This window comes from Panicum virgatum, chromosome 1K (genome assembly GCF_016808335.1).
Source record: "Panicum virgatum strain AP13 chromosome 1K, P.virgatum_v5, whole genome shotgun sequence".
Taxonomy (NCBI): Eukaryota; Viridiplantae; Streptophyta; class Magnoliopsida; order Poales; family Poaceae; genus Panicum; species Panicum virgatum.
In genome coordinates, this window is record NC_053136.1 from 53366133 (window position 1) to 53388903 (window position 22771).

Consider the following 22771-nt stretch of genomic DNA (forward strand, 5'->3'; position numbering starts at 1 on the left):
TGTGGTTGTCTTTGGTTGCCCATTGGTGTTGCGATGATGTGAACCGTGTTTGGACAATTTCAAGCTACCACGGGCAGAATTGGATTCCGGAGGAATCTTCGGGGTGAAGACTGAAGAGGTCACCACTTTCAACTCTTTTGTGGCAGGTGGATACAGTTTTGGGCCGGAGAAGAGATACTTTGCTAGTGTTTTCTCTTATTCAGTCATTTCCCACAGGCGGTGGATGCGTAAAGCTAACACTGGTATGTCGTTACAGTGACTAACGAATCTCCATGGGAATATAGCTAATATTCCCCCACCTTTCTTCGTTAAAGGACTTGCAATTTGTGAGGTAGAAACATCACATTATGTTGGTGGGCAGGTGATGGTGACCACACCACATGCCTTCTGTTTTACTAACAGGAGTGCGTGCGAAGAAAGTGGCCTAGAGAGTCTCTTGTACAACCCTGTCCCTGAGAAGTTGAGAGTAAAAAGTCCCCAATTCGCCATGCTGCTTCAAAGGAATTAAAAGAAAAATGACACAAAGTCAACAAATACCTAAAATTTGGCAGAAGACCATGAATTTGTTTCCGTTGATGCTTAGGAAATCAAGCAGTCATTCTTTTTTCCCAAAACATAGATAGGCACTTATTATACTGGCACAATAACATTCAGTGTCTCTGGCTTGAAACTGAATTAACGGCATCAAATTTATATGAAAAGTCGAGCCTGGATTTTTTGTATTTTTGAATAGGGAAAAAATCTACTCAAAATGAGCCTACCTCCTAGCGTACGTGTTACGGAACGTCTCTCTTTTCTTTCCCACCTTCCTCTCCCGTTCGCGAAGACGAAGCTCCCCTCTCCCGGGCGACGGCGGAACTAGAAAATATTTGGGGGGGGGGGGGGGGGGCAAGAGGCTAAGTCAACATATATTCATTGGATATGGAGAATACAATGATTAGGTGTACTTGACAGTTGACACCAAATTTTCATTGTTCATTCATGCAGCCAGGAACCATATTACAAAAGCTAGCTACACTTTACAAAAGGGTGGGTTAGTGAAAACAAACGATTTCATTTTAGTCGAACTTTGCGGTTCTTCTTCGCATAGAGATCATCAATAATTGAATCTATCGTGAACTTAATAGCAATCTCCCTCTCAATATAGATTAACATGCAATCCCTTAGAAATTCATCTTCCATTTTGTTGCGAAGTCTTGTCTTGAGAAGTTTTATTGTTGAAAATGTACGCTCTGTCGTTGCAGTAGAAACAGGTAGAGTAAGAACAAGACGAATCAATCTGCAAAAATCCACTTCTTGCATTAATCAAGAAAATAGAAAAAGATTGGAGGAATATATTGGGGAAAGGTTAGGTTAGGGATTACCTTAGGCGTGCAGGGTGCCTGCTGCTGCTGCAGGTTGCCTTCTACCTCTGCACGATGCTCCGGCCCGGCGTCGTCGAGGCTCGCGATTTCACCTGCCGGTGGGGAGGGCGAGCCAATAGCCATGGCGGCGGCCGGCGCCCGGTTGCACCGCTGCGACCGTGCGGCGCGCCTGGCTGCGGCGGCGTCCTCGAGTTTGGCCCTGTTTGGGACTGCGTGGGCGATAAGCGCGAGGCGAATAAGCGCAACGCGGCCGCGAGCTCGCTTCTGCGATTTTTGGCCGCCCAGTTCAAATCCCGCGTTTTGCCTTCGCACGCGGCCAGCGGACGCGCGTCTGTCGCGAGGCATTCGGCGGGCTTTTTTCGCTTTTTTTGCTCATTCGCGACGCCATCGCGGTCCCAAACAGGGCCTCTGCAGACCGCTGTGGCGGCGTCCGCTTGCAGCTCGTTGCTTGTTTGGGCTATCTACTAGGGATTTGCAACGTGGGCTGACCTGCTACCTAGACACTGGACTTCCAAACAATAGGGGCTGTTAAATTTTTTTTGCATGGGGGGGGGCTACCGTTGCTCCCGGGCTGCCGCCTCCCGCTCCACAGTCACAGCTCTCCCCCCGCCCCTCTCCGGAACCAGATCATCTGCAGTCGAGTTTTTTTTTACGGAAAAAGTCTACATAACCCACTGAACTATCAGTGGTAGTCTACTTCACCCCCAATTTTAAAACCGTCTACTTTACCCTCTAAATTATCCAAAACCGGTCAAATAACCCCCGCAGACGGTTTCAGACGGCGGTTTGCTACAGTAACACGATTTTATCTTTATCTTTTTTATTTATTTCCACTAAATTTTTGAAAAATCATAGTAAATCATAGAAAAATCATAAAAATGAAAAATCTAATTTTGTTGGACTCTACATGAGTAGATCTACACAGTGAGCATATAATATGGTATAGTTTTGTACAAAATTTTTGATGTAGCTTTAGATATATATTTTTCTATAATTAATTGGAATAATTCATATGTGCAGAGTCTATGGTCCAATTGGGGTGAAATTTTTATGGTAAAAAAATTATTGTATGCTTGAACTGTAATAAAAATTTCATACTCATTGGACCATGTATAATCAAGTTATAGATTTATTTAGTTTTATGCTCGTTAAATCTATGCTCCAAATCTATTAAATCTATAACTAATTTATAATTGATCCAATGAGTATGAAATTTTTACTACAGTTCAAGCATACAATAATTTGTCTACCATAAAAATTTTACCCCAATTGAACCATAGAAGCTGCACATATGAATTATTCCAATTAATTACAGAAAAGTATAGATCTAAAGCTACATCAAAAAATTTGTACAAAACTATACCATATTATATGCTCACTGTGTAGATCTACTCATGTGGAGTCCAACAAAATTAGATTTTTTATTTTATAATTTTTCTGTGATTTACTATGTTTTTTTAAAAATTTAGTAGAAATAAATAAAAAAGGTACAGATAAAATCGTGTTATTGTAGCAAAACCGTCGTCCAAAACCGCCCGAGTGGGTTATTTGACCGGTTTTAGATAGTTTGAGGAGTAAAGTACTTCACCGATAGTTCAGAGGTTAAGTAGACTATTTTTTTTACTTTACTCTGCAGTCACAGATATCAGCCGTCAACCCGTGATCCTACGATGTTCCAGTGCTGGCGCTCGCACGCAGCTCTCCTAGCCGCTGGCTTAATCTCGCGGCTCTCCTGGCCGCTGGCTCTTTCTTGCTGGCTCCTCTGTCGATGGGACCTCCACCGCCGTCGCAGCCCACTGCTCCTTGGCCCCTGCAGCGGCGGTGCGGCGGCTTTTGGCTCCTCCGCCGCCGCTTCCCCAATCTCCTGCGCGACTGCGACCGTGACCTCCGCCGCCGTCGCGGCAGCTGCCGTCTTCACATTCTCTCCAGCGTTGAATCCCCTTTCCTTTTCTCCCCCATCCCCTCCATTGTTCCTCCTCCGTGCCCCTTATTTTTCTAGCCCCTTCCGTTTGCTGCGGTCTCCGGCGGCGGCGGCGGCATCCCAGCCATCCCCTCTCCACCCCTTCCACCGACGCCTCTGGCGTCTGGTCAGGCGGTCACCACCACCACCACACCACCGACCAGCTGCCGCGTTCCCGGGTCCTCACACGGCCAGCCCACCCGGACCCGGAAACCCGCGCGCGCGCGTATTAATAACGGCCACCTCTCTCTCTCTCTCTCTCTGTCCCGCCCTGTAGTCCACGCACAGATTCGTTCCACGCCCCCCTCTCCCCTCGCCCGCGCTCCCAGATCTCGCACGCCTCCCGCAAGGTACGCGGATTCCTCCACGGACCCTCCTATGCTCATGGTGTTCGGCCTTCTCTGTCCATGGATCGTTGGTCGATTGATTTGTACTTTTCGCGATTGGGCGTATTGTGGGGGGGGGGGGGGGGATGCGATCTGCGTTGTTCGGGGAGCGGCGGAGGGAGATCTCGGTTGGAATGAGTTAATTTCGCAGTTTAGGGTGCAAATCTGATGAGTAGTGATCCTGAGATGGGGCGTCTGAAGCCGGATCTAGGGGGTGGTTTCTCGAGCAAGGCCTGTACTTTGCTACTTCTGGAAAGGGTCGGTCAGGTGCTCTCGCTGTTGTGATCTTTGTCGCCTTGCGAGGCTGGGGCCTGATTGTTGGCGGGAGTTTGTCAAAATGATAGAAAAATAAATGGTGCCACGGGATCAGGGGAGTTCGAATCAGGCTATCTGTGCATCTGTTGGTGTGGATACAACATTGTTGGATCCCACCTAGGACGCGTTCTTCATTGAGGTGCCTACAAAATAAGTAGAAAAAAAAATCTGAACTTTTCTTAGTTCATAAAACCCAGCATAGTTTGCAGCCCTAAGAGTCTAAAATCATCGTGGAATGTCATGTATGGATTGTGCTTAAATTGCTCATGGTGAATCAATCTTTGAGCTAATTGGCTTCTAATGCTGCAAACACAAGGAAATGGGATGGTCAGTAGAAGCTGAACTGTCCTTACAACCTCCTTTTAATATTACGGTTCCTGTTTGGCATATGCAAGTTCGTAGTTTTATTTATGAAGTTACAATACCAATTATAATTGAAATGCAGGGTATCTTTGAGCTATGGGCACAGTTGTGGATGCTCCAGCCGTTGTGACTGAGGAGGTACTTTGCATTATTTATATACTTGAAGCTCATCATCAAAATATAGTTTAGATTGTTGAACCCTTTAGTTTAACAGTCAGGCATTTGTGAGTTTCTAAATTTATATTACATCAACAGTTGGCGCTCTTGAATCTTGCACTGTTATGACTTAATTTTAGAATCAGTTGGTTTCGTTAGCATATATGCCTTGTTTTCCTGTCCGGTTCATGCTTCGAGAAATTATATCCACCTCGACGTGTCATGTTTTCACTTAAGAAAATGACCATATTTCATAAAAACTGTGCGGTTTCATAACTTGTGGTTCATCTAAGAAATGTGCTCAATTTGCAGGTCGCTGAGAACACTTTGGGCGGCAAGAAAGTTACAGTCGTATTTGTTCTAGGTATCTATTCTATCTTCAGTAATATCCAGTTATTTTGTATCCTTTCTTGTAAAAGAGAACGAGCTTACACAGATTTAAACTTATAAAGAGTTCATAAATATGGGGCTACTATGTTCACTTTAAATAGATGATTTGCTTTACATCTGACTAAGAATTTACACATAGGTGGCCCTGGAAGTGGAAAAGGCACACAGTGTGCCAACATTGTGGAGCACTTTGGATTCACCCATCTTAGTGCTGGCGATCTTTTGCGCGCAGAGATCAAATCTGGCTCCGAGAATGGGTATGTTCTTTACCCTCTGTAAGAAAGCCAACTTTTTTACCTCTTTACTTCTTTTTATTTCTGAACAAAAGATTAATCATGTTTATTTACATATTTAACACTTGTGTGGTCTCTGTCTGTGGTGCTCCGTGATGTTTCACAGAACCATGATTGAGAACATGATAAAGGAAGGAAAGATTGTTCCATCAGAGGTAACTATAAAACTGTTGCAGGAGGCAATGATAAAAAATGAAAATGACAAATTTCTGATCGATGGATTTCCAAGGAACGAGGAGAATCGTGCGGCATTTGAGAACGTTGTAAGGCCTTTGTTTCATACACAAAATTTGTTTGTATTTAGTTCACATGATAGTTTAAGAGATTACAATTCTATTCTTCTAGGTACTTATAATTGCATTTGTGGATCATTAATTGTTTCTAAATGTTTCAGACTAAAATTTCTCCTGCATTCGTGCTATTCTTTGACTGTTCCGAGGAAGAGATGGAAAGACGTCTTTTGGGGCGCAACCAGGTTTCCTTCATGATTAATCAATTGTGTTTCCTTTCTTCAGTCACAGAATTCTTGTTTCCAATATTTCATACTGTGCTTTCAGGGGAGAGTTGATGATAACATTGAGACTATTAAGAAAAGGTTCAAAACTTTTGTGGAATCAAGTCTACCTGTCATAGAGTATTATAACTCAAAGGACAAGGTTAAAAAGGTATTGATGAACTTTTACCTTGCCAGGGTATAGTATTGGACTCCGATGATGTATAGTGTGATGTTGTATTATACAATAGAAACAAAGCTAGTAATGAGATGCATATCAGTATAAATATGTGAGGCTACGAGGAGGATCTTCTAAAGCTATCTTGTGTTCCTTTGAGTTAATGACCATTATATTCTCACATTTCAATTAATTGATGGTCTTCCTTTTGGAACTTATCCACTTTACCAGCTATAATAACTTTCATTTTAACAGATTGATGCTGCAAAACCAATTCCTGAAGTGTTTGAAGATGTCAAAACCATTTTTGCCCCATATGCACCCAAGGTAAATTATTGGTCTCACTTGTTCTTTGTGTGTTCTTTTGCACAAGCATTTTCTGATGAACCTTGTGTCTCTTGTTTTCCTTAACATTATATTTGCATTGCGCTCAATAGTTTTTTTTTCATATTTGAATGTACCTCACATCGAGAACATTAATTTATTTTCTCCTTAAAAAAGTTTATTTAAAAAAATCATGTTTGTATGTGACTAAAATACCACGGATCTACGTACTCATCACATTGTCTTCTTGTCTATCAGGCTGAATAGAGCAATACAAGGGCACCATAAAGGTGATACGTGGTGCCATAGGTATACCCCCTATGCTGTGCCTGACCTAAATGATTTCATCAGGTTCTTGCCATCACGAGATACTCATGTGATCTTTAAATGTTTTGCAGGCACCGCTCAAACATATTTGTGATTATGAACCCTTTAATATAGAAGAAAAGTTTTGGTTCATATGAGCTACCAGCATATCAGTAGGCAATTCGATTTGTTACCAGCAATAAGTAGATCTGATTCCCAACTGTCCTGCTAGAGTAACTTTTTATTGTTGTCAGTGTACCCATCGATGTTGTACCAGTACCAATGTGTAATTTACTGCATGGACGATGAAAACCTTCTGCCTACCCACACCCACCAGCTATCTGGTGGCATTATGGAAAGTAAAACTGTTGCCATATTCTTTTACAAGCCATTATTCTTGTAGCCCTTAAAACATTACTCTGTAGTCCTTAAAACATTACTCTTAACAGCTTTTTGCTGAACTTTGTTTGGTCATTTGCACATGATGATGCCCCCGTAACATTGCCTCTGATGTGGATTTTGCATATTTACCTGGGAGAAATACAACTTACAAGATGATATATTGCGTCCCGTGTGGGAAATATCGGCGTAGCTGCTTATTGCTGGTCTCCATATATGTTGTTTTGAAGTGGCATGTGTGCATCTTTTTTCTCACCTCGAGAGGCGAGAACATTGTGGACCATTTGTGAGCAGATTGGTGCCTGGAGCGCCATAGATCAAGAGAGAAGCTCAGCAGCATATCTGAAGGAGACCGACTGTTTTGCACCATCTGTGGGTGCTTCCATTCCTCCCTTCCCGTTTTTTAGGATTTTGGGCCAGGTTCAATGAATGTCACCCTTGCTGGTTGTGAGAACGAGAAGGCATACAAGCTCTTGGGCCCCTCTGCAACGGCGCCTCCAAATATGGGCAGGCATGCCAAATGAATGGACCCAGTAAACTGCTGAATGCCATGGTCCACACTTCACAAGAAGAATATCATCACTCATTCACTCTTCTTTCCTCCGCAGCTGCAGCCCCTGCGGTAGAAGAGCTTTCTTCTTCTTCTTCTTCTTCTTCTTCTTCTTGAGCTTTCTTGCTTCAGCAAAATACTCAGGAGTTGGGTGGGTGATTGCTTCGGGAGTTTAGACTGAAACCACATCAAAATGTCACGGCAAAATTTGAATCGCCTGATTTGTACCCATACCCCCAATCCTAAAAAGGCCAGCACACACCACTCTGGTCCATTGCATCTTTGCATATACAGCTTTTATTTGGGCCCTCTAGTGGGGATCACATTCATTCATGTCATATATGCGTATCCTTCACGTAGTAGCCTTTTTGCTAAGCTGGTTGGCATGTGGGGGCGCCGCGAGCCGGTAAGCAAGCAAAGCACTGAACTGAATCCCTCCATGTGGGCTGCAACCACGAACCGGCAAATCGAGAGCGGTCACGCTCACGACATCGCTCTCCCACCACGATCTCCACTTCTACTCTGCCGCTAGACCGTTCCATCGGTGGCAGTTGGCCGGTTCTATTACTGCTTGTAGTCGGCGTGCCAGCAGTGAGCACACCGGCCAGCGGCCACTGCCCACTGGTCCTGCCGGCGGGCGCCGGCCAGGCCGCCGAGGGCGTGGAAGCCATCAAGTCCCGCAGCCGCAGGCGCGGCGCTTGAACATGCGCTCCGCCGCCCGCCGGCCCGAGAGAAATGGCGTCAAGTTCCCACGCTGCGGGCACGGGAACTGCTTCTGCGGGTCCATCGAGCTGGGCTGTTCGCAGCCGCATCGGCTGCTCTGATCACCTGATTCTGATCGCGGCGCACGCACACTGTGAGAGAATAGGAACGCTAAAATCCAGGCCATGTTTGCCGGTGTCCCACAAAAGGCAAAGCCCATGAGGCCACATGAGGAGACTTTTCTGGATCGTCGCGGAGTCATCACAGTCAGTCATGGTTTGGTGGGCCCACCAAGCTTCTGGTTCATCGTGGATCTGGTAAAGAGATCTCCTCCAACGTGTTTGCCCGCTTCCCATGCTCCGCTAAAATTCTAGTACCTTTCTTCTGGTATCATGCCTCATGGAGTCATGGCTTGACGTGTGCTGTGGTTATTCTATTCAAATTCTAATAGTCTCCGTGTTGGGTTTGGCCGGAAAATGTTAAGCGACCAGGGTTAAAAGCTTGGTTGGCCGCCGGGCGCCGGCAGCGCGCGTCAACGTCTCGCCCCGTGGACGCGACGGCGGAGGGGGAAGCACCCGGACGACTGCCGGAATCAACTGCCAGAAAACTTTCCACGTCAGCCGAGCCGGGCGCTCGCTGCCCGTCGGCATATGCCGTGATTCCCCCCGTTCACGTCACCCGATAATTTGGACTATTTGCACCAAGGTCCCTATGATTATCCATATTATTAAGTAGATGCGTTTAGAAGGCCTTTTCGGCTAGCCTTTGTCGCTCGAAGTTGCAAGAGGACTGGCATGGAAAAAGGGGACTTTTAATTACGTCCCGCTCCCTTTCAAACCTGCAAATCAGAGCCGGAGGCCGAGCGGGCAGAAAGCAGGGGCGCGCACGTGTTGTTGGTGCCTCCTCGCCTAGTCGCCTCGCACGGCGGGCGGAGAGCGCCGAGCCGAACCGGGAACGGAGGCGGCAGCAGCAGGGCCCCGGAGTTTAATACGAAACCGCCACCCAGCCGCTTGCTTCCGGCCTAGTTTCGCCTCCCCCCATTCCCTCGGAGTTGGATTTGCTCCCGAATCCGACGAGGAAGCTGCCACTACGCCACGCCACGCCGCCGCCGCCCGGTGAAGGAAGGCACGGAACCCTAGGCCTCGTCTCCAACCCCGCAGCGCGCGCGAGGGTCCCATCTGCGGCCGCGCGATCCGAGGGGCGGCCAGCCCAGGTTCGGCGCCCCTGCTGTGTTGCTAGCCTTTTTGGTTTGAGGAATCGTGGTTGACGAAGCGAATGCGGGATCTATTGCGGGTGTACGGGGGAAGGTGGGCTTTGTTTTGGGATTTGGCTGGTTGCTGCGCGGTGAAGCTGGGCGGTGAAATCCTGGGGGAATAGCGGGATCGTGTCCTGGTGTTAATTGGGATGTTTGGGTTGGGGGTTTGTGTAGATTTCTATACAAAGGTGAGATTTTGGGTGGCTTGTTTCTCCGAGGTACCTGCATAAATTTTGATCAGTTAGAAGTTAGAATAGCTTAGCATATAGTTAATCACTGTTTTCTTTGTTTACCTCCGAGTTCGTGGGATCATGTGGTTTCCTTTTTTTCCCCCTGTTGATGCACGAGTTTATTTCCCCACAGGCTTGTTTGCAAAAGTATGCCAGGATTTAGTTTGAGAAGCTTTCTTTTTCGGTTCAAAAATGGTTTCTCTAATTGCTCTTTTGCTCATTTGATGTGATGTTTTTGGTATCGTGTCGTGTGAACTGATCTGAATGTTTTTGAGATGATTAACTAGAGCTGTTAAGGTCCACTTGCAAATGCTGCTGTGAAATAGTTCTGTCTGTCCAGGCAAAAAATAGTTCCCTGTAAGCACACATGCAATTCACATTTGCTATCTCTGTGTCTTGATTTAGTTCTGTTGCTCCACATGACAGATTCTGACAATTGTTCCTCCCATTAAGTTCCCCAACTTCGTCTAAGGAAGTGATTCATTATGAAAGACTGGTCAATTCTCTCCAAACTTGATCACAATGGAGGTTACCTCCACAAGTTCCCAGTAGACTCTCCAGTATCTCATGATATTGGGTTAGGATTGATATCAAAAGTTGGAAATTTAGTTGAGTGTTCCTTTCAACATCCAAGGCATATATGTGCGACTGGAAGCGGAGCAGTTCAGGAGGCATTCAGCTGTTTCAACAAGTTTGCTGGAGCTTTCTATTTCTGGTTTTCTAGAGCATCAAACCCTAAGCTATTCCAAAGGCTATCGGACGCTGCTGGCTCAAGTTCAAGAGCTTGTCGGTCACACATCAAGCAGGTGACCTCTTGCTTGCAGCATTTACCTGGATTGCAATTTGGTTCACAATTAAGAGAAGAGCATGCTATACAAGTGCTTTTAGTGAGGCTTGCAAGTGCAACTTTTGGGCGCCTGTGGACTGAGGTGGAGGAGCGCCATGCCTGTAATGTTCTCATGCTAGCTGCTGCTACCGTAATACCACCATTTGAGAACATGTATGACTTTTTTAGTTTTCTGAGCTGACAGAATTAGTTTCCTTTTATGTACCTTTTGGTTTGGCTTAATTAACGTTTATTTTATCCTTGAACCAGATCACCGAAAATGCTTGCTGAGTCAATGGCACTAGGAAAAGATGGTGGACATATCCGAGAACCTGCTGATCAACCTTATTCAGAGGAAAACCGTTCAGGTTGTGCTTGCTTAGCTGTGCCAAGATTAATCTTGCCAGAAGATGCAACGGAACCAAAAACCGGGATCAAGTTTCCTACTATCCTTGAGGACAATTCCAATCTGAGTACGGAGGTCATTGTTCCAACTTGCTCCTGTAGAATTTTATCTCTTGGATCAATCAAATTTTCATATTAGTGGATTAATGTCACATTATTCTGCATGAAATCTATAATGTTGTGGCTCTCTAGGTTGTACCACACCTTTTGATACATGCATCTGACAGTTAAGCTGACAGGTGCTTGTTGGGATGGGTTTCAGAAGCATGCGAATAATGAGGGTCAAAAATCTGAATCTTTATGCCTTTGGATTATGTGAGTGAACTAATTTACCATGTTTGCTGTTTTTATATACTAGTGACAGGTAGTTCGATCTTAATGGCTGTTCCTTTTGGTTACTTAGTATGCTGACATATTTTCAGACATACAACTGGATTCTATCTGCAAGAAGCTGGGTCCAAAATATGCTTGTATTCCAGATGCTGAACTGAAGGATCACCCAGATTTCTATGAAGATCTTCTAAGGTGTGGGAATCATTAGAAAGAAAAGAATGAAAATTTGATTTGATTTGTAGATCCAATGACCTTAATGTTTTTTTTTATCCTCATCTGCATCCCATTTGTTGCCTCTGATGCTCGTGGAATTCCAATCTTGTCCAGGGAAAATATCGATATGACAGTCAGGCTAGTAGTAAGCTACAATGGCCTGAGTATTGGCACAGTTCGAGAGTAAGCATCCTTATTTTTATGTGGAAATCTGCATTTTGTTATTTTTATATTTGGTTCAAAATATGTTATCTTTTCATGATCGAAGTTGATTGTTTGTGTCAACATTCTAGTGCATTTGAGAGGTCTCTTGGCTTCCGGTTGCAAAAGGTATTTGTTGTCCATTCAGCAATCAGTTTATCCATTGCTTATCTATAGTCTTAACAGAGCTTTTTTGTATTTATACTTTCTTGGATCAGATGAATCCTAATACTGATTACCGTTGCCTGAAGACATTTGGTTCTTATTTTAGTGAAGACATTCGTATACCTGCTGTAAGTCTTTATGTTACTCCTGGTCTACCTAACCTGGTACCATTTAGTGCATGAGCTGTTAAAAGTTAACATAACTGCAGGGTACTAAGATCGACTTCCGGCAAACATCTGATGGCCAACTAATAACTGAAAGTTAGTACCATATAGCTTATCCTTTCAGCATGCTTTAATTTCTTGCCCTCACAATGTTTTGACTGAGAACATCTGTGTGTAGTTGATGGCAAACAAATTGGCACTGTCCAGAGCAAAGATCTATGCAGTAAGTCACATTGTCAAGATACTGGGCATTTATGCATCTGTATTTAGAATTTCCAAATCATTACTTATCATAAGTTATGTCCTGATGAACAGGAGCTTTCTTCGATATGTATATTGGTGATCCCCCTGTTTCAGTGGAGACCAAACAAGACATTGCACAAAATGTGGCTGGACTCATAAGACGATGCTAGGAGAACAGGACAACTTAATCAAAAAGAACTTGGAATTGTTTCATCCATCAACACAAGGAAAGAAGAGATATATATAGAAAGGAAGCCAGGAGGATCGACTATATTTATAGCTGATAGACATGCAACTTGTAAACTAAACATGCAAAAATTTGCACCAAACTCAGAGGCCTAGCGTCCATCTAGGCAAATGCCTCCATGCTTTTCATATGGCTTGGCAATTGCCATTTCTTGGCTACTATAATGTTCAAGTGCAGTGATACAGTTAGAAGTTGTACAACAAGGGAATGTTTCTTTAACCCCATCAAAAGTGAAAGGGACCCAGCTTGGTTTCTCTAGATTAATGGTTCTATTGTATTTATTTATTTTTACTGATGAGCATATCTGTATTTAAGCAAAGCTGGGACATAGACGGGCTTGTTCGTGTGAGTTGACAGTTGACACCCATAGAGGTGAATAGGGTTCTTGTGCTTGCACGTCTGCTCTGACTGGAAGTTGAGAACAGCGAGCTAGCTGCAAGGGGATTTCAGCAAGTTGACTGCAAGAGAAACTCTTTTACTTGTAGCCGTGGTATCCTTTGTCGAGACTCGAATCGAACCTTGGGGGAGTACTGTCGTGCGACGCTGAATTGACCACCGATGAAGAAGCAGCTCAAGAGATTCCGTAGTTTCCATTGAATTTATTTTCCCGGTTCATTTCAATCACATTTTCACATGCGAAAGGTGTGCTGCTGGCAAATTTTGCGTGTACATACTACCTTGATTAGGTCGCTCATCTCATTTCGGCAACTTGATAGCGTGTACATATACTGCATTAACCATCAAGATGGAAGAACAACATCAGGAAGGATTCAGGCGAAACCATCGCAGCTGGCTTCTGCCAAAGGAGCATACGCCTCGTCAGTTGCAGTTGCAAGACGACCCACTACGTCCATGACAGGCTGACCTCTGGAGAAGGAGAGCATTCTGGGCCGAACACTTCGCAACCGCGCCTCCCTGCCTCCTGAATCCAAGCGCGTCCCTTCCTTTTTCCCTCGCCTCCCAGTTGGTGCTCCCATATCCCCGCCGCGCCCGGCCTCTCGCGTCGTTCGCCATGCGCGCACTCAAGCACGGCACCATGCGCGCACACGTCGCCCTGGCCCTCGCGGCGATGGTGCTCGCCGGCGACGCCCTGCAGCCGGCGCTGGCCGCCGGCGGGTTCAACTACCACGACGCCCTCACCAAGTCCATCATATTCCTCGAGGCGCAGCGCTCCGGGAAGCTGCCGCCCAACAACCGCGTCAAGTGGCGCGGCGACTCCGGCCTCGAAGACGGCAAGCTCGCCAATGTACGCCATGTCGCGCCCGCCATTGCTCTCTCCTTCGTTTCTCCTTTTCGTTTTTGTGCATTACTACACTCCTAGGAAGATCAAGCAAGGTTCCAATCAACGGATTGGAAAGAAATATGGCTAAGAATTATTGTGATGAAAAGTGGTGATGATACAATCTCTATCGATATCCTGCCAGAGCATTGTTCCAAAAAAAAAATATCCTGCCTGCCATAGCACTGATGACAGTTTGTGGCCGCCCGATCTTGCATGCAGGTGGATCTCACCGGTGGATACTACGACGCCGGCGACAACGTCAAGTACGGGCTCCCGCTGGCCTTCACGGTGACGACGCTGGCGTGGACGGCGCTGGCGTTCAAGCCCGAGCTGGAGTCGGCCAAGGAGATGGAGCATGTGAACGAGGCCCTCAGGTGGGGCACCGACTACTTGCTCAAGTGCGCCGCGAGGAAGAAGAAGCTGTGGGTGCAGGTACGGTGACTATATATAATTCGGTCTCCATGGTTTTGTTGATCGATCTCTGTCGATCTGGAATTCGATATCATCAATGTGTACGTGCGTGTGTCGACGTGGATCGATCGATCCATCCATCTGGCGCGCGCATGCAAATATGCAATGCAGGTCGGCGACCCCAACCTGGACCACCAGTGCTGGGTGCGTCCGGAGAACATGAAGGCGCCGCGGACGCTGTACGAGATCGACGAGAAGACGCCCGGGACGGAGATCGCCGCCGAGACCGCCGCCGCCTTCGCCGCCGCCTCCATGGTGTTCCGCAACGACCAGAAGTACTCTCGCGCCCTGCTCAACAAGGCCAAGCTGCTGTTCCTCTTCGCCAAGAGCCACCAGGGCAGCTACGACGGCGAGTGCCCCTTCTACTGCTCCTACTCCGGCTACAACGACGAGCTGCTGTGGGCCGCCACGTGGCTGTACCTGGCGACGAAGCGGCAGCTGTACGCCGACTACATCTCCCACGAGGCCATCTCGTCGAGCGTGGCCGAGTTCAGCTGGGACCTCAAGTTCCCCGGCGCGCAGGTCCTGCTGGCCGAGTTGAACATGACCTCCGGCGGCGGCGCGCAGAGCTTCAAGACCCAGGCCGACAACTTCGTGTGCGCCGTGCTCCCGGACACGGCGTTCCACCAGGTGTTCATCACCCCGGGCGGCGTGATCCACCTCCGCGACGGCGCCAACACGCAGTACGTGACCAGCACGGCCTTCCTCTTCATCGTGTACAGCGACCTGCTGCTGCGCACGGGGCAGAGCGTGCTGTGCGGGAGCCAGCCCATCCGGCCGGAGCGCCTCCGGGAGTTCGCCCGGCAGCAGATGGACTACCTGCTGGGCGCCAACCCGCGCGGGAGCTCCTACGTCGTGGGCTTCGGCGCCAACCCGCCCACGCAGCCGCACCACCGGGGGGCCTCCACCCCGGTGCTCCCGCCCGGGTACGACGTCAACTGCGGGCTCAGCTTCGGGGAGTGGTTCGCGCCCGACCGGCCCAACCCCAACGAGCTCACCGGCGCCATCATGGGCGGGCCCGACAAGGACGACAAGTTCGTGGACAAGCGCGCCAACTCCTCCTACACCGAGCCCTGCACCTACATCAACTCCCTCGCCATCGGCCCGCTCGCCGCGCTCGCCGTCCGCGGCGCGCAGCTCGTCGCCACGCACTGAACTGATCGCGTTGTTCAGGCAGCCACCATTCAGGCTGCTCTGTTTTCCTTTGTAGTAATACCATACCATCATGCAATGCATCTCCATCCATCCCCTGTACGTACGTCGGTCGGTACGTGTTGAAATGAACATCACTGAAATGAACAGAAAATTGTGCGAGACTAGCTGCGCGTGCACCTGGATACTACGTGGTAGCCAGGATCGCATTGGCGAGCAGGGATCCATGTCCATCCGGACAGCGACTAGCACGGCGTGTCGCGCACACGTGAAGCTTTCGGGGGCGGATTTGGATTTGGTCCTCATGCACAGAGCACGCACGCAATAATGCCCCCCGGCGCAAAGGTTCCCGGGAGTTTGTTGGGGTAGGTCTCGGTTGGCTGTTAGGCTGGCGTGCGTACTGCCTCAACCGGAGCCGGGCCGCCGTGTGGTGCGTTGGTCCGGGGACGTGCGCGCGCGGGACCACGGCCTCCTTTTCCGGCCGCAGGGATGGGATCAGCCGCGTACGCGTACGGATGCTCGCCCCCCGTGTGTAGTACTCCTACCTAGCAGCAGCTCACAGGCCACAGCGCTCCTTTCACCCAGACAAAACTTTTAGTTTAATTTGGCAATAGAAGAAAAAAATGCACTTGAAATGGGCATGCTCAGATATGGCTGAAACTTTTGTGTAACAGTGGAGAGACCTGAGTGTGGACCGTTCCTTCTTCTTTTATTTTATATCTCTATGGCCAATGGGTCAATGGGGTGTTGTGTAGTAGTACATTGTATTGTAAACAACACACATAAAAACTGTAATGCATGTGCTATCCCCTTTTGAGTAATTGGTACCTAATAGTAAAAAGAAAAGGATGACCATAAGAATAATGAAAAGGAAAAAAGGCAGATATATATTGACACAATTGGAAGATATAGGTTCATGTTCACCACTTTTGTCGTCCTGAATTTACACTTTATTTTCATAATTCGTGGTAACTTGGTCAGCATAACATCAATTTTTTTACTGCGATAATGAATCTTTCAATCCACAAATATGTCCTACCATGCGCTTTTCTGTGTGTTTTGCTACTGAGCACGTAATGTGGACCCATCATCTTTCCTTAATGCTCGCTAGTGTATGACAGTAAGGCCAATTTCAGTGGGAGTTTTAGGAACACAGTTACTTAGACTGAGAACTAGATAACTGTGCTAGATGAATTTCATGGTGATGAAACTCTCCTCACATCCCATGAAACTCCATCCTTCTCTCTCATTGCCATGTCAATAAAAGTGATGGTATTTAATGTCATGAAACCCTCCATGAGGCCACTCCCAATAGGAGTTTTATAAGAATTTCATGCACATTAATTAGCATGACATATAGGATTATATGATGATATGGCATAGCATTTAAGAAGAAAGAGAAGAAACCAGTTTCATCTAGATGAAACTATGCAATGAGACTCTCTCTACAGGAATACCAACACTCTATGTGTCTTAAAATTAAATGCAACATAGATCCCATGAAACCACAACATGAAACTATACATTGGGAGAGGTGATTTCAACCATTGTTTCATAGTCTTCTTGCTTATGTGGTTATTCCCTCCGTCCTCGAATGTAAGTCATTCTAGAGTTTTTAGGACAGATTATAGTTATGTAGAAAAGACTCTCCTACCCCTAATTATTAAGCATTAGGAATGTGCTAATTAAATTAGTATGTCTTTTCCCATGCACCTCCCCCACATGTATCTCCCCCTACATGGTTGCATGCACATCTTTCTACTGTGAAAGACCCGAAAACGATACACAATTAAGATAGTTGGGTCCACACTCGTCCTAGAATGACTTATATTTGAGAACAAATTTTGAATCCTAGAATGACTTACATTTGAGGACGGAGGAAGTACTTTGAAAACATCAACATGAAACTCTCCATTGGGATTAGCCTGAAACTCTCGTTGAGACTGGCCTAATCCTAGACACATCTCGCTTCAGAATGTCATGAACATTAAATATCATGCCACATCAGCAAATTGCTGATATGATAGTTATTTATGCGGTGATGACACTCCTCAGTAAGTGACTCTGCCATTGAGATTGGCATTACAGAGAAGCCGATATCGAATGTAATGGTGGAGATGAAAGGGAAACATGAATCACACAGTAAGATCCAAAGGTAAGAAAACTGATGAGTCACGTTACAATATTTTGTCATAATCTTTTCTTGGTAGGAAAAAAAAATTCATGATCGCATTGGCAATAATCTTTTAGTAGGAGTATCATTTTTTGAGTGGTACGTGTTGCTATTGTTCATTTGCCTTGCTCTTCCCACAGTACACATTGGTAATTCCAAGGAGAAATGCAAAAGGAAGAGGAAAAATGTGAAAAGGAAAAAAAGATAATGAAAAGTCGCCCCTTTTTCCTAGATAAATACCACGCGAACCCAGCCCGAGCCGCGCCTCCTCAAAAAACTACACCTACACAAGCCACGCTCCACGCTAGCCGCTCGCCCTCCCCTGCTCTTTACTCGCTAGTCTCCCGGGACGCGTGCGCGTGCGGAGGCGAGCGCGAGAGCGGAAGAAACAAGAGGCGGCGGCGGCTGCTTCCGTTGCATGTGAGGCGCTCCCCGGCCGCGAGGGGAGCGCGGGCCATGTCGATCGCGCTGGAGAGCGGGCGCGGGCTGGGCGGCGGCCCCCGGTTCGGCCGCGTCGCCCGATGCGGCTACGCGGCCTCGCCGCCGCCGTCGGCGGGGCGCGGCGGCTCGTCCTCGGTGGGGCGGGACAGCGGCAGCCCCGCGGCGGCGGCGCAGTGGGAGTGGGACGGCGAGGAGGTCGAGGGCGGCGACGGCGAGGTGCAGAGCTCGTACAAGGGCTCGCCCTTCGACACCATGGACGCGCTCCAGGTGGCCCTGCCCTTCAGGTGAGCGCCCATTTCACCACGGGGAACGGATCTTGATCGGTCTCGCGGGCTTCTTTACGCGCTTCTTTGGGGGATTCGGGGCAATGTGGCCTCAAGCGGCTCTTCTTGATCCCGGTGCGCTCGTTTCTCCCGGGAAATTTTGGAGATTTCTTTGCGTGCGTTGGACTAGCGCAGTTGAACAGATTGGTCCTTCGTCAGTATTAGTTGGGGAACGTGCGTTACATACGCAGATTCTTAGGTATCTGGTCCCTCTCTGGTGAGGTTGGGAGGTCTTGGAGTAATTCGAGTGGGACCAGTTCGGTTCTTGGTCCTCTGATTGTTTCTTCTGTTGGGAAATTGGGGGGATTTCTTCTCTTTCTTGGCAAGTCTGGAGTGATCAGGTGGCCAAATTGTTGCGACTTAGGGTTCTCTGCGATTCTCCGCCGTGCCTTGTGTTCACTGTGGTTGGGATCATTAGGCTTTCGTACTACGGGAGCCCTATTGCAAACATCACCTCACAATGTGGATCGTTTGATCTTGGAAAACTTTAGTCCCTGAACTGCTTGACTAGAACAGGTATGTCTGGAGTGATAAGATGTCCAAGCTGTTGCGAGTTAGAGTTATAGGCGATTGTCTCCGGTGCCTTACATTCACTATGGTTGGAGAGATTAGGCTTTGGTAGTGGAGTTCCTAATGCAAGCGTTGTGTCACAATGTGGATTCTTTGATCTTAGAGAATTTGCTCCCTGGATTGCTTGACTCCAACAAGGCAACAAGTATCTACCGTCCTGATTGAAGCTAATGTTTGGTCATTGATGCTAATGTTTGGTCTGTGAATCTCTCGTGTCGCCTATATAGTAATTTATGAATTGTGAAGATAAATGTGGATACACCATGGAAATAAATTGGGATTGGAATGAAGTTTTGCTTAGGCTTTCCAAGAAGAGCTAAACAGGTTTCAGTTAGAGCAACAGTAATTACTATAGTATTTCTCCGATAAAAGCCTAATTGCTACCAGCTTAATTTTCAGAATGTTTTGTTTCTTTCTATTTATTACGGAAGTATTATATGTCCACTTGTTCCTTATGGTTATGTTGCTATCGCATATGAATACTATGCTTATACTTTTACAAAATTTTGCGGTTAGTTGGCTGACTACCAGCCCATTGCTGGGTTCATTCCTACTAGAGTACTAGTTGTTATGTGAAAACTTGGTTCTGCCCTACTTATGGTTAGCAGGAACAGGTTCACTCCAAATAATATGCTACATTGCAGGATTGTGTTCCTGTGGCACTACTAAAACTTTTTGTCTTCCAAACATTTGCTTTTATTAATGTTGCACCTTTTCAGTTAGCTAAGAAAACAACAGATTCTAACATTACAAATGAATGCAACTGCGGCAGAAGTAATGCTCCAACCATTTTGCAGGCTATTCATAGCACTAGGCAAACAGATCAGTAGCTACTGACAGTCCAGATATTACTTATTTGTTTGTGTTTCCATGACCTTATTGGCTGGTGGTTACATAGTGTTGGGATAGCTCTGAATTGGTGTATGCATATACTCTTGGACAGGAATCATTTGCTGTTTTCTTAAACTGTCTTATCACTTATGTCATGAATTGTTTCATGGTTTGTGTGCCGAATCACCTGAAAGCAATCATCTGTTTGAGCATGTTTTGAACTTATTTAATTGTTTATTATACCACTATAAGTACGGAACCCATTGTGATTGATCTTGTAAAATTATAGGTTCATTTCCTTGGCTAATGATCGTAGTGCTCCTTAGTAGCTTAAAGCTACTGGTTGGATGCTGACACATGGTTAGCAGGAACAGTGTATACTTATTTATGGTGGAAGCAGAGATTTGGTCATGTGGACCCCCCAACACTGTTCGATGCAGACAACATGTGAATAACACAAGTACAGTATCAAATAGACAGCACGTTCTTTCACATGGATTTGTTGGCTAGCTTGTAGCAGCTACATAGTATTTGTTATCTACAGCTCTAAAATATTGAAATTTTGTCTTTGTTTTGGATTTGGCAACTTAATTTTGTCTGCTTACTCCGTGTGAGCAGCTTGGAGACTGCTCACCTCTGTTAAACCATTGCATGTTCTTATTAGCATTTGTATGGGTTGCGATAAATTATCTTCCAACATCTTATCGAACTTCCATTTTGCTGAGTAATGTTCTTATTGCGATAAATTATCTTCAGACATCTTATCAAACTTCCATTTTGCTGAGTAATGTTCTTACATATGGCAGGAAAGGGGTATGCAAGTTCTACAATGGCAAGTCTGGATCTTTTGCAAAGCTTCAAGATGCTGTAGTTCTGTCTCCCCCGCAGAAAGACCTTCCAAAGCCAGAAACACCATCCCCTAGGAAGCGAAAAGGTCTTCTTCCATTCAGTTTCAAGTGGGGCAAACCACAGAATAAAGAGGTGTTCCCTGAAGATGATGTCGTAGATAGCCCCACGAATTGTAGGAGGTTGACAATATCGCCTGCTGCCACAAGCAGCTCAGGAAGCAACAGTGGAAGTGATGATGAACATTGCCGCTCTCAGAAGCCATCTTCCCGGCGCCTGCACAGAAGGCCCAGCAATGCCATGGATGTCTTTGCTTCTCCACCTGCACCTCGTCCACCCCAGCTGTTGTCAGCTCATATGAGATCACATTCAATGCTTAATCTGCAGGATGTGACAGACTCAACCGCCATGGTTACCCCCAGGGACAAGCGCATGAAGAATTAGGAAAGCCTGAATCTTTGTTACTCCCAGGGACAAGCACATGAAGACTCAGCAAAACCTGAACCTTGTCATCAGCCGACCACTAGTGTCCATTTTAGACAGCGGAATCCAGTGGCTGATGCCTGCATACTAGGCTCTCATGCTTTGTGAGATTGAATGGACTCGTGGAGTCGTGTTGATAGAGTTGGGATTCTCCTTATACCTGGTGTAATGCAAAACATACAGGTGAACTTGGCAAACTTATGACCGGACTAAGCAGTGGGCTCTGTATGCATTGGTTACCGGTTGACTTGTAAATTCTGGAATCTGCTTTTGTCTACTAATTCAGTCATGTTGCCAGCACTTGTCCATTTATATCTTTTGCATTGCTCATCCTTCTGAAGTATGCCTGTATGTGCTATTGAACTGGTGATTTTCTGTAGCTGCTAGTGTTGGAATCAACATGACTGGGAAGAACCGGTATCACTTCCGAGTTGATGGGGTTTTTTTCCCTTTTGTTAATGCTGTTAATATTATTAACGTTTCCTGTGGACCTCAAAAGCACATAAATTCATTTCAAATCAATTGGTAAAGAAACATTGCAGTGAAAACCCTTCCGAACTCGTCCATCAGATATGCGAATGACAATAGTACTAACTTGCATTCTGCTAAAACCTAACAACAATGATATGCGAATGAAGCTTTACGCCCATTTCTAGCACATGTGCACATCGGTTCCTTGCTCTTTTTTTAATAGGCTCATGCCCGTGCGTTGCAACAGGCGGAAAAAATTATGTTGCAGCATAAAATAGTAAAAATTATCTAACCATACTATATAAAGTATAAAGTATACCACAAAATAGTTCACTCAAATGTAACATAAATCATAAAATAAGATAATTAACATAAAAATGACTAATAGAACAATCTATTTAATACCTTTTCCTATGATGCACCTAAAATAATTTCGTGTTAGCAGGGAGGATAATTAACAACAGAATTAGACGCAGGGTATTACAATGGTCACTATAGGTTTCGGGCCATTGTAATACCAGTGGGCTATGCAGCACGGATACGAATACGTGTATCGGTTTCGGGCCGATATGGATACGCGGATACGGCATTTTATCAAAAAACCTGATACGCGGATACGTTTTATAAATTTTTTAATAAAATAAATAATAGTGCACATTAAAATTAGAAAAATTTAAAAAGGCAATATATAACAAATAGTAGCAGAAGTTTAAGTGTACAGAGCTACACATAGGCAAATAGCAAGGAGCCGCCCCCTCCCCCTATCCTTTCTCTCACAGCCACGGCCCACACACTCTCAGCAGCCTTATCCTTTCCCTTCCCCTTCTCTGCTCCTTTCTCACCACCCACCGAGCAGGCGAGCAGCACAAGCATGGCGCCACTAGTCCCTTCCTCTGTGTCTTCCACTCTTCCCCCACCGCAAAGAGCAGCAGCCGGCAGCCCTGCTCCCTCGGCCCCGTCCAAGCTTCCCCTTGCGCGGCCAGGTCGGGCCCGGCGCGCGGGGCGAGGCCTGCGGCCAGCCAGCCACGGGACCCGAGGGCGAGGCTGGTGGCGGCGGCGCGTCCCACGCCGGCCGCTGTAGCGCCGCCCCTCCGCCCTCCCTCCCTCGCCGGATCCAGGTGGTGGTGGAGGACCTCGAGCCCGGCGAGGTGCGCGAAGGGGCGGGACGCGAAGCAGGGGCAGCCTGCGGGCCGCGGCGGCAGCGGCGCGGACGGCGGGCCTCGTCGCGGACCGGCGAGGCGACGCGTCACTCCGGCGGGCGGCGAGC

The 22771-nt window shown here is 46.7% G+C and overlaps 4 protein-coding genes across 6 annotated transcripts; all 4 read left to right on the plus strand.

Moving 5' to 3' along the window:
* Positions 1–3150: 3150 nt before the first annotated feature.
* LOC120643873 (UMP-CMP kinase 3) lies at positions 3151–7008 on the plus strand. Of its 2 annotated transcripts, none has more exons than XM_039920373.1 (10): positions 3151–3674; positions 4471–4526; positions 4857–4908; positions 5074–5191; positions 5334–5490; positions 5622–5702; positions 5785–5892; positions 6154–6225; positions 6481–6531; positions 6610–6989. In XM_039920373.1, the coding sequence occupies exons 2-9, from the start codon at positions 4485–4487 to the stop codon at positions 6487–6489; spliced, it is 639 nt and encodes a 212-aa protein (XP_039776307.1). In that variant the 5' UTR covers positions 3151–3674; positions 4471–4484; the 3' UTR covers positions 6490–6531; positions 6610–6989. The 2 variants fall into 2 exon arrangements, with proteins under 2 accessions (XP_039776307.1, XP_039776298.1); XM_039920364.1 differs by having other exon boundaries at positions 3153–3674; positions 6621–7008.
* Positions 7009–9068: 2060 nt separating this feature from the next.
* On the plus strand, positions 9069–12725 carry LOC120643887 (fatty-acid-binding protein 2-like). 2 transcript variants are annotated; one of them, XM_039920385.1, is made up of 11 exons: positions 9069–9392; positions 10091–10664; positions 10761–10971; positions 11135–11210; positions 11318–11420; positions 11556–11624; positions 11735–11771; positions 11861–11935; positions 12016–12067; positions 12150–12194; positions 12287–12725. In XM_039920385.1, the coding sequence occupies exons 2-11, from the start codon at positions 10150–10152 to the stop codon at positions 12382–12384; spliced, it is 1281 nt and encodes a 426-aa protein (XP_039776319.1). In that variant the 5' UTR covers positions 9069–9392; positions 10091–10149; the 3' UTR covers positions 12385–12725. The 2 variants fall into 2 exon arrangements, with proteins under 2 accessions (XP_039776319.1, XP_039776329.1); XM_039920395.1 differs by lacking the exon at positions 9069–9392 and adding an exon at positions 9484–9622 and having other exon boundaries at positions 12287–12719.
* Positions 12726–13473: 748 nt separating this feature from the next.
* LOC120657866 (endoglucanase 8-like) lies at positions 13474–15460 on the plus strand. The gene is made up of 3 exons (XM_039936178.1): positions 13474–13707; positions 13963–14175; positions 14326–15460. Exons 1-3 carry the CDS (start codon positions 13474–13476, stop codon positions 15367–15369), a joined length of 1491 nt encoding a protein of 496 aa, XP_039792112.1. The 3' UTR covers positions 15370–15460.
* Positions 15461–17817: 2357 nt separating this feature from the next.
* On the plus strand, positions 17818–21456 carry LOC120643894. The gene is made up of 2 exons (XM_039920407.1): positions 17818–18264; positions 20511–21456. Exons 1-2 carry the CDS (start codon positions 17996–17998, stop codon positions 20992–20994), a joined length of 753 nt encoding a protein of 250 aa, XP_039776341.1. The 5' UTR covers positions 17818–17995; the 3' UTR covers positions 20995–21456.
* The last annotated feature ends 1315 nt before the right edge of the window (positions 21457–22771 follow it).